The 11,737-nt window shown below is 47.3% G+C and overlaps 1 protein-coding gene across 1 annotated transcript; it reads right to left on the bottom strand.

Moving 5' to 3' along the window:
- Window positions 1-3,492: 3,492 nt before the first annotated feature.
- On the bottom strand, window positions 3,493-4,521 carry LOC123169475 (probable calcium-binding protein CML15). Its single transcript, XM_044587355.1, has one exon. It carries the CDS (start codon window positions 4,414-4,416, stop codon window positions 3,847-3,849), a length of 570 nt encoding a protein of 189 aa, XP_044443290.1. The 5' UTR covers window positions 4,417-4,521; the 3' UTR covers window positions 3,493-3,846.
- Window positions 4,522-11,737: the final 7,216 nt, after the last annotated feature.

The following is an 11,737-nucleotide window of genomic DNA, read 5'->3' on the forward strand; positions in this document are numbered from 1 at the left end:
CTAGAGAATCATGGAGCCAAAAGGCATCCCCGGTTCATTGCAAGCATGAAACCAGGACGGTCACAAAAGTGTTGGGGAAAACACACACGAGTTTTTAGAAAATGTGAACAATTTTTTGGATGGTAACCAAATTTTAAAATAGGAACAATTTTTTAAAGTTGTGGATGAATTTCGAAAAACAGGAACATTTTTTAAAATTCTAAACAATTTTGATAAACATGAACAAGTTTTTTAAAAATGAGAACAATTTTCGAATTTATGAACAAATCTTGAAAAACAGGAACATTTTTTAAAATTCCGAACAAGTTCTGACAAAAAGTGAACAAATTTTCAAAAAAGGAACATTCTTGAATTTGTGAACATGAACATTTTTTACTTTTTGAACAAATTTTGAAAATGGGAACATTTTTTAAATTTTGAACCGTTTTTGAGAATCACGAGTTTGAATGATTTTCAAAAACATAAACAAATTTAGAAATTCCAAATAATTTTTAAAATATTGAACAAATTTTAGAAACCCGAACAAAACTTGAAACATTTTTTGAAAAACACGAACAAATTTTCATACTCCGAATATTTTTTTGAAATTGCAAAAAAATGGAAGCAGGAACAAAATATTGAAAACTCCAAATAGTTTTTGAAAACATGCACAAATTTCAAAATTTCGAACTTTTTTGGAAATTGCGAACAAAATTTCAAAACGAGAACAAAATTTAGAATTGTCGTTTTTTTAGTTGTAAACAAACATATTTTGAATATGTGAACAAAATTTTGAAATTACGAACATTGTTTAAAAAGTGTGAAAAGATTTTTAAAACAAGAATATTTTTGGAAATTCTGAGTAAAAATTTGAAAATCGGAAAAACTTCAAAAGAAAAATAAAATCGAAAAAGAAGAAACACAGAAAGAAAAGGAAAGAAAAAACGGCAGAAATACCCTGAAAAACCAATAGAAGAATATAAAACAGAAGAACCCTGTTCTGGAAACCATCTAGAAGGTTCCCCAAACCGGTTGGCTTCCAGTATGGTCACGCTCAGAGTGAGCCGGAACAGATTCCGTGCTTGGGTGGTTCGGCTGTGCGCTGCGTCGACAGTTTGAGGCAACGAGCGGCAAATAGGAAATCACCCGTTACCCTACGTAGCCACTCTCTCTTCTTCACTCGCGAGAGTTCCAACAAGCTCGTTTATGTGGGGCTTGACCCGAGCCCTGGCAAATGCAACCAAAACATTCCCTTTAAAAACCGTCGGAGGTTCTTTCAGTGCAGTTTGCATAGATAAAATGGGGAAATTTTTAGGTGCTTCGGCTATAAAGTGCGAAGGCGTTACTGACCCGGCAACATTGGAGGCACTCGCTTGCCGAGAAGCTCTTTCTCTGGCGCCGAATCTCGCTCTGTGACATGTGATGATTGTGTCAGATTGTCAAGAGGTCGTCAAGAACATCAAGAATAATGCAGGAGGTTTGTATGGCAGTATTATCAAGGAGATCATAGCTACTTCATCTCAGTTTACAACGTGTGCTTTCATCTTTAAAGGACGTGAGGCAAACATTAAAGCTCATAACCTCGCTAAGCACGCTTTAGACCTTTCTTTGGGACACCATCAGTGGCTTCTTCATCCTCCAGACCTCAATTGTATTCCAATGTATTTGGCCTATGATGATTAATAGTGTGTTTAGACGAAAAAAAAAACATGCAGCTGGCAGCCCCATTTGCACAGCAGCCAAACGCGCTATCTAGTATTTGCCCATCTGCATATAGACCGACCTTTCTAGACGCAGAAACCCCCAAGAAAGTACGCTGCGCATTGCCGCTCACGGTAAGGCGCCCGAGCAACTTTGCCACTCGCAAAACTCGCAAGGCAACCGAACGTTGACATCCACCAACTTCGCGCTGATTCCTGCCACGAGCGGAGCCCAACCGGCGATAAATGTTCGGTTTGGCCGGCAGATCGAGGCGTCTGCCGAACGAACTGCCAAAACAAGGAAATCACCTAGCCAAACGAGCAAGAAGTTGCCTTGACATTTCCTGCAGCGCAAAAGCCATCGATCAGCCAGCTAAGCTAACCGAATGTCACGTCACAGCTTCTTTTTCTTTCGGTAAGATACCAGCTCTTCTGCATGGCTTTCGGACTCAGGTTCCCAAAAACAAGAAGAAGGAAACCTCTTGTGCCTCCGCTGGGTAGGAAACTTGCTTGAATCTGAGGCTGAGACATAATGAATGACTGAAGGCACCTAGTACGAACCAGCTGCTTGACCATATCCTTTTGCAAACTTTTGTAAATTTCCAGCCTACCGCGGAGGGACGCCCACCTACTATGGAGACCGGGAAGTCGCACCTAGAACAACTATACTAGTCCAGTGAAATGATCGAGCAATTGCAAAGGGACAGGCCAATTTCGCCGGTGGTTCCTATTCTCACCCCGGCCAATCAAGCTCCGCCACGATCTTCATGCGTCCCAGTACTGTTTGGCGCTCGTGCATGCACAACGTTTCGCTGATGTTTCCTACTACTACTTTCCTTCATCGGCTCCCGTAACTGAATCCAGTGTGAGGCATGGCGGCCTAACGTGGAGTTTATAACGACCGGCCATACGTTGCAAGCCACAACTTGTATCTTGTCAGATAATTGCCACTTGGGCCATATGTTCTTGCCAGCCGCCACTTGCCTTTTTCTACTAATTGCCTCTGGAATGAGACACTGCATGCTAGATGATCTTGTTAGAGCTGGACCTTTCTGAAGGCATGCATGTTCCAACTGGAATGTTGCTGAAGATGAGGGGCTAGGCCTCTCGTGGGTTATCTGTCCCGGCGGCTGCGTGATCTCAGTGAAGATGGGGAGGTCGTGGGCTGTCTGTCCCTACGCGTGGTCTGATATGATATCCTCCTAGCGCGGTAGCGTCATCTGCATGTTCTACAGACGATCATGGTACTATTTCCCTTTTTTTCGGACGCGGTATCATGGGTACTCCAGTATTGTTGGTATCCATCAATTTGTTGTTGATGCACTATCAGTGTCAAACCGTCTATCCATAGTACCGGTAAGCTTCGAAAGTTCAGGGCCATTGAGCCATTAATTGTCGGGGGTACTACAAGTCTACAACCTTACAATTGCACCAGGGCACCTATTTTTGACAGTAAAAAATTGTACCAAGTCATCGTCAATCAATACTCATATCCAACAGTAAACTCCACCTGTTCAATAAACAGGTAAAACCTTATGATACGAGTATAAAATTAACGGAATCTAGATTCTTGGCGTCGTGTCATTGTTTTTAGAACTGCAGCTTTAGCTCAAATGTCAATTTCATCAGAGGTATTGCAAGTTTGGGCTACAACTTGAGGTTTTGTTGTTCACGCTGCTCGGCAGAATGATTGTCAACAACGGCAGCGAGCCAGCCTGGGTCACATCGAACATGTCCCTTTCATTTACAGGTTCGTATATTCACATGAAGCTCGCTCCCCCTTCATAACTTCACAAAGTCATCCGGCCGGGAGTTGTAATAGAATTTTGACATAAAACTGCAGAAAGCGGAAGCATTATACATTTATACTACGAGACTCACGGACATTATCTGATGAGCAGAAGTGAAATTTTGACGCCAAATACACAAGCTGACATAAAAATCGACATGGAGGATTATTCTTCAGTGCCGATCCGACAGTTCCGATACATTATATATGTACAGCAAAATAATGGCACACCGATAATGTTCGTGTGATCTGCGACTAGCTAATAGAGTAGGAGTACGTAGTAAGTACGTATTTCGCGGTGGGTCGTCGTCGGGCGTATTTACACGGTCTCGCAAAAGAATGAAGGAACAACCGGGAGGTGCACTGCGCGTACGTCTTTCAGGCGCGGACGTTGGCCTGGGCGAGGCCGAATCCTTTGCCGTTGGCCATCATGAGCTTGAACTCGTCGAAGGAGACGAGGCCGTCGCCGTTGCGGTCGACGCCCTCGATCATGCGGCGGCACTGCGCGACGGTGGCGGCCTCGCCGAGGCCGCGCAGCACGCGCGCGAGCTCGGCGGGGGAGATGACGCCGTTGCCGTCGGCGTCGAAGACGCGGAAGGCGTGCCGGAGGTCCTCCTCGACGGCGGCGTCGGGCGCGGCGTTGATGGCGGCGAACTCCGCGAGGCTGATGTAGCCGTCGCCGTCGGCGTCGGCCTCCTCCATCATGCGGGTCACCTCGTCGTCCGTGACTGCGTGGCCCACGCTCTCGAACAGCGCCGCCAGCTCGGCCCGCGAGATCCGGCCGTCGCCGTTGGCGTCGAACTTGCGGAACACGCGCTCCATCTCGTCCTCCCGCACAGAGGGCGAGCGCGCGGGCGACGGCGGCATCGACGACGACTTGGTGGAGGAGGAGCGGCTGGCGCGGCCGCCGCTGCGGCTGCGGGAGAAGAGCGCGCGCATCTTGCCCATGGACGGGAGAGGGATATCGCGGTGGTGTCGCTGCGCGATCAAGTGGGAGGTTTGGATTGGATGGTGTTGCGAGGTTAACAGGCGGGTTGATGAGGATCTGGATGTTGGAGGCGGGGCGTACTTATAGGCGCGCGGGGAGGGAGGACGCGGTTTTTGGGTTGTTGCTGCCGTTAAGGATTCGGTTGCGCGTGAGCGGCGGCGGGGCTGACAGGTGGGGGCCAGCGGGGGTCCGGAGCCTTCCCGACGCCTAACCTTTCGGAGTGGCGCGGACGGAGTTGTTTGCGCGTCTTTTCCGTTGGGTTTTGGTTGCTCCCATACGGATAGGGCTGCCATGCCTGGACGCGCGCCCCTGTTTTTGCGGCGGGGGCGGGGGAATACCGACTGCTGGATGGAGCTTTGCGGCGGGAGCGCGTACAGCGGCGGTGGCGGCCCCTATCGGGACTCCTTTGGTATATGTTTTCTTTCTTTGTTTGTTTACCGCGGCGCGAACGACCACGCGTGCGGTGCAAGCCAAGTCGTGAAAGCATCGTCGTTTGTCACACGCAGCAAAGCATCGGCGGCGCCGCGACGACCTTTTTACAAGACGAATCAAGCGGTGGAAAAATCGGCCGTACGCGTCCGAACCGACGTGGCCATGATCGTGACCGTGAGCGAGGCCGGGCCGGGCGACCCGCAGCGGCTACCAGGGCTCTCTCTGTCGCGTTTTGCCGGGCGCTAGCACTAGTAGCTAGGTGCTCCGTACGCCCTCTGCCTAGCTGCCGCGTCGCGGTCAGGGCGCGACGTGGAGGCCTCCCGCGCGGCGGGGTCTGGGATCTGTGGGTCGCGTCGCGCTCGGCTGGTGCCCGCGAAACCGGGGGCCGGGACCCCGTTGGTGGTGGCTGTGAGTCTACTGTGAGACGACGGGGGAGGAGGTGGCGCCCCGTCCTGTCAAGGTGTCTGTCGTCGTCGTCGTCATGGATTGGTTGGGAGACATGACTGCACGGGACGACGGGAAGGAGCGGCCCGTCGTTTACACCAACGGCGAGGCCGCTGCAGATGCGCGGCGTGTCGATCGCTTGCGTGGCGAGCATCACCAGGGTTTCCTTCGCTTTTGAGCCCAGCCTGACGACACAGATGATCTCGTAGAGGTAGAGCAGCCAATTCGCGCGCACGTCCATAGTGCGCATCGTAATCTGTTCCAAGACAGGATCAGAAATCAGACAAGGCGATAGTTGCCATGGACGTGAAGGAGAACCGACTCTTTTCCTCTCTATTTTTGTGTGTGTGTGTGTGGCAACCTCTGATTCTTTCCTTTGACGCGAAAAGAAGAACCGGTTTGGCTCTTTCTCAAAAATATCTCCGCCGTCCGGACCATGGCAGCGGCTAATCATCAAGCTGCCAAGATTCCCCCTATAGCCTAGCTTGTCACTGTCACGACAAGGAATGGCCGGCGTCTTGGTCAAAAAAAGAGAGGCGTGGAATTGCACCGTCTGGGCACGTGTCATCCGGTCCGCGCGAGAGGGTCGCCACGTGTTTTCTCTTCTCTTCTCCTCTCCCGTGCTCGTTTTCGCTCGTTGCGTATGTTCTAGAATGTTCCTCTGCAGCTCGGCAGCCAAAGTCAGGCCGACATGCACCGCCGATCGACAGATGGAGGATCGGGATACGAGGGACGGAGAGAAATATCATATCCATCCGTCGCCATGAGCACTAGTTCCCGAATTCCGAGAAGAAGCAGGGAAGCTTCCGTGCGTGCTATCGTCGAATGCAGAGAAAGGATGTGCAGGTTCCTCGATTTTTTTTTATTTTTTTGCGAGGGGGGTTCCTCGATTCTTAACCCACGGCTGCCGACTGGCATGTCGTGCAGCGCAGAGTGGAGGAGGACGGGATGAACTAGAACTTTGGCTCACCCGTGCGAGGTGCCGTAGGCAAGGACGAAGCTGCGCTTTATTCTGTGCTCCGTACGCATGCCCGCGCGTTGCTAATGAAAGCATTGTTAACAGAAAAAAGTAAGGTAAATGAACATCAGAGGGTTTAAGCTTAAAAGACAATATAAAATATAAAGAGTATAAAAAGGGGAAAGAACTTTTGAATTGCAGTTATAAAATTGTCATTTCTAACAATAAAATATGAATGATGAACTACATAGGTGTAGTACTGTCGCCTAACACATATATATTGTAAAAAAAATGAATGTAAGGAAAAACTTATGACTAAATGAACTAATTAATGATGTGGCAGCGCTACAATGCATAGATTACTGCAAAAGTGTAGCTTATGACTTACATGTATGACTTGCTTATGTGAGGTAACCACATATCTGCTACTATCAGTTTAGGCGTACTGAAAATGCTTGCGCCCTTCAGACGCCTAACATCTTGATTTGCTGACCAATTAAGAGAGGCATGTCAAAGATCAAATTTAATTCCTTTTATCCAGTAATGTAGGGGAAGGTACTGATAGGTCTTTAGATCGGAGTAGGCTAGTAGATCCGCATCCATGGGTTTGAGCTTTGCTGCCATATTGCTCATCCTGAGGATGTGCTCTCTTATGCCATGACTACCACCTGTGTATTTTTCAGTCACCAGTTGCTCTAACATCTGGGTGGCATATATCTTTGAAGAGCCAGTGAACTGGCTCTTTATCTTTGAGAGCAACTCCCCTGCGGAAGTGCACTCTGCAATGGAGACCACAATGGCGCTCTCAATTGTGTTCTTTATAAAGGCCATGCATTTTTTATTTGCATTGACCCACTTTTGATTATCTATGAGGTAGGACTGCTCCAAAGGAGCATAGTCCCCTTTCTTTTTAGCCCATGCAACATCATCGTCAGTAGCCTCTCTTACTAGCTCTGTGGGTCTGACCGGCTGTGGTTTCTCCACAACCCAGTCAAGATCAACACAAACAAACGCCAGTTCAACTTTCTTCCTCCACTCAGTGTGGTTGTCACCTCTGAGTGTCGGAACATCTTTTAGGCAACTCATCAAATGAAAGCCTCCTGAAATCACAATTTAAGTGACATCAATATAACAATCATATGTATTAATCTAACGTTGGTCAAATTAAACATATAACTGTCTATGCAATTAAATCTATATTACCATTGGGCAAAAATTAGAAATAAATGCACCTTTAATTTTCAATAATAAAACATGATCATGTTATTAACAACGTTGGTCATAAAAATAACATAATCATATTTATTTTAATAATCACTTTAACATGCTTCTAAAAAACTTAATACTATGGAAACTTTTATTTTCTTTGTAAAAGAGCATTAATTATTTACGCAGCGGAAAATCATGAATAAAAATTCACGAACTTTTTACTTTTTACAGAAACTTTTTCTTTTACTAAAGAAAAATTCATGAACTTTGTACAAAATTCATGAACATTTCTTTTTCTGAAAAAAATTTTTTATCATTTTCAGAAACATTTTCTGTTTACTTATATATTTTCTAAACAAAAATTTTCGTTGGAAAAAATTGCATAGAAAATCTATTAGAAAACTGCCCAAAAAACTTGACAGAAACTATTAAAACGAAAAAAGGAAAGCTGCTGCACTGCCGGCCTCGGCCCAGCTCGCGCGGCTGCTGGCCTTGGCCCAGCGCGCGCGGCGGCGCCCGCAGCTGGCGGCCTCGGCCCAGCTCGCGCCTCCATTTCGGCCCAGTGGCCCGCAGCCGCTTTAGGGTTTAGATCACGGCCGTCCGTGACGATCCGACGGTCCAGCGCGCAGTTCGCTCGAACAAAACCGAGGGAGCGAGGGGATCGACCGAAACCCTCGGTCAATTCTCTCCTCCCCCGCGCCGCTCGCTCCTCTCCTTCGCCGCTGGCACTGTCCCGTTCGCCGGGCCTTCGAGCCGCGCCTGGCCGCCGGCGACGGCGACGACAGCCACCGTGCCACGCCGCGGCGCTCTTTCCCTTCCCCCTTTCTTTCCTTTCTCTTCTCTGTTGCAGAGAGAGCCCACGATGCGAGCCCCTCCTCTGCTCTCATGGCGCCTCCGTCGATGCCATTCTCTGTGGAGTAGGGGCGAGGCACGGCTGCGCCGGCCGCCCACCACTGCGCCGTGCGAGCGGATTTCCTTTTCCCTTTCTTTTTCTCTTCTTCTCTGCCACCGCGTACAACAGAGAGAGAGAGAGAGAGATCCGCGGGCTTCCGATGCGGCGCCGTGGCCATCCCCCTCGCCGGCTGCGCGTCCCCCTTGCGTTGGGCGCGCCGCCGTCGAGCGGTTTGGCTGCAGTGTACTTTGCCCCTTTCGGGGTGGTTCTTCGTCCGATGCCTCGGCTTGCCGATGCGCGTCCAGATCGAGAGGAACAGGCGCGGCCATGACGGCGGCACAACTTTTCTTTTAGATTTCTTTGCCCTTCTAGGGTTCTTTTGGGGGAGGGGATCTCTTTTTCTTTTTCTTTTTCTGTTGTTGTTTCTTTGTACCGAAATCGACTAGCCCGATCTGGCTGATACCATTGATAGGTCTTTAGATCGGAGTAGGCTAGTAGATCCGGTGAACCTACCTTGTGACGCAGTAGATGAACTCGAGCTGGAGGCCATCGTGATGCTGGGGCGCACGGCGATGGCAGAGAGTTGGCGAGGTGGAGGTGGCGGCGATGTGTAGGCAGTGGCGGCGGCGGAGCTTCCCGTCACTGGCAACGCTAGACCTAGATCGGGTCGGGGTTTTCGGTGGGGAGACTGGCAACGCGGTGAACCTCGTACTGCGTGCCGCCGGCCCCTACCTCTTTATGTAGCGCTGCGTGACAGGGGCCCGTCAACCATATTGCGGTTGGGCGCCCCCGATCAGGGCGCGGATCAGGGGCCCGGTGGGCCGTTGGGCCCACACGGAAAGAGATCAACCTAACATTCTCCCCCTTAATCTCATCTTTTACTTTTAACCTTATACTTTCTAGTTTATTTGTTTCATCGCATATTGGTACATAGAGCATGTTTCATCGTCACGGCTTAATTGCCGTTAGAATCATACAGTTACAACATACGTTATGTTCAGAAACAAATTCTGTTCCTTTTGGGCCTATCCAGGAATCATAAGGCTTTCCCTTAAACCCATGCCGGCTAAGTGTTCCTTGAACACATTGGGTGGTAAGCCATTCGTTAGCGGATCCGCAAGCATATCCTTTGTCCTTATATGCTCGAGACTTATAGTTTGATCCTGGATTTTATCTTTCACAACATAATACCTTATCTCTATTGTTTTGGCAGCATTACTCGACTTGTTGTTGTGAGCGTAAAATACCGCGGGCTGGTTGTCGCAGTACATCTTTAGTGGTTTGTGAATACAATCTATCACTTTCAAGTCGGGTACAAATTTCTTTAGCCATATCGCCTGCCCCGTGGCTTCGAAGCATGCTATGAATTCTGCATACATCGTGGATGATGCAACTATCGACTGTTTGGAGCTTTTCCACGAAATAGCTCCCCCAGCGAGGGTGAATATGTATCCTGACGTGGATTTTCTATCATCTCTGTCCCTCGCAAAATCTGCGTCTGAATACCCTTTTATCTCTAGGGAATCACTTCTCCTGTATATTAGCATGTAGTCCTTCGTGCCTTGCGCATAACGCAATGCTTTCTTTACCATCTTCCAGTGCTCTAGGCCTGGATTCTCTTGATATCTACCGAGTACCCCGGTGATAAAAGCTAAGTCAGGGCGAGTGCACACTTGTGCATACTGTAAGCTGCCAACTGCCGAAGCATATGGTACTACTTTCATTTGATCGATCTCATACTAGTTCTTGGGACATTGAAATTTCCCAAAACTATCGCCCTTGACTATTGGAGCAGGTGTGGCTTTACTCGCATGCATATTATACTTCTTAAGAACCTTTTCTAAATATGCTTGCTGAGATAGTCCTAAGACTCCATTGTTCCTATCTCGATGAATTTCTATGCCCAAAACATATGATGCTTCACCAAGATCTGTTATGTCAAAATTTGAGGATAAGTATTTCTTTGTTTCTTGTAGTAGACTAACATCACTACTAGCAAGCAGGATATCATCCACATACAAGATTAGGAAAATATATTTCCCATTTTTTAACATTGCATAAATGCAATTATCCTCAATATTTTCTTCAAATCCAAAACTTTTAATCGTTTGATTAAACTTTAGATACCACTGCCGAGAGGCTTGTCTTAATCCATAAATGGATTTCTTCAGGCGGCATCCCATATTTTCCTTGCCTTCCATGATAAAACCCTTGGGTTGTTTCATGTAGACCTTTTTCTTTTAAATCATCATTCAGAAATGCCGTCTTAACATCCATTGGATGTAACTCTAAATCAAAATGAGCAACTAATGCCATTATGATTCTGAAGGAATCCTTACATGAGACTGGAGAAAATGTCTCATTGTAATCTATCCCTTCTCTTTGTGTAAATCCTTTTGCCACGAGTCGTGCTTTATACTTTTCTATATTCCCTTTAGAGTCATACTTAATTTTGTAGACCCATTTACAACCTACTGTTTTGGCTCCTTTGGGAATTTCCTCTAAGTCCCAAACATCTTTGGAACTCATTGATTTCATCTCGCCTTCCATTGCCTTCATCCACTTCGATGAATGAGGGCTTCTCATGGCTTCTTCATATGAGGTGGGATCTTTTTCCATATGAACCATTTGTGTGTTATAAACTTTAAAGTCAGTAGAAATAGCTGACTTTCTTGGTCTTGTAGACCTTCTAAGGGCCTCAGTTTCTGGCACATTTTGTGCCTCAACTTCCGGCACTTCTTCTAAATTTTGTTGTTGCACCTCCCTTTCATGCTCAACAACGGGTTCAGTCGGCTCCTGACGGACAGGTTCTGGGTCTTCCCCCATAGCTGTCATGGGTGGGGTTGCAACTGGTAGTGAGAAAAATGGCTCCTGAATCATCGGATTAGGTGCATGCACCCTCTTCTCCTCAAGATCAATTTTCCGAGCTACCAAGCTCCCCCTCATCATTTCGTCCTCTAAGAAGACTGAAGGAAATATGCCCTAGAGGCAATAATAAATTATTATATAATTCCTTATATCATGATAAATGTTTATTATTCATGCTAGAATTGTATTAACCGGAAACATAATATATGTGTGAATACATAGACAAACAGAGTGCCACTAGTATGCCTCTACTTGACTAGCTCGTTAATCAAAGATGGTTATGTTTCCTAGCCATAGACATGAGTTGTCATTTGATTAACGGGATCACCTCATTAGGAGAATGACGTGATTGACATGACCCATTCCGTTAGCTTAGCACTTGATCGTTTAGTATGTTGCTATTGCTTTCTTCATGACTTATACATGTACCTATGACTATGAGATTATGCAACTCCCGTTTACCGGAGGAACACTTTGT

This window comes from Triticum aestivum, chromosome 1D, assembly GCF_018294505.1.
Source record: "Triticum aestivum cultivar Chinese Spring chromosome 1D, IWGSC CS RefSeq v2.1, whole genome shotgun sequence".
Classification (NCBI taxonomy): domain Eukaryota; kingdom Viridiplantae; phylum Streptophyta; class Magnoliopsida; order Poales; family Poaceae; genus Triticum; species Triticum aestivum.

Bases quoted from the DNA above. Each gene is read 5' to 3' on its own strand.
- LOC123169475 (XM_044587355.1), bottom strand. From the start codon at position 4,416: ATGGGCAAGATGCGCGCGCTCTTCTCCCGCAGCCGCAGCGGCGGCCGC.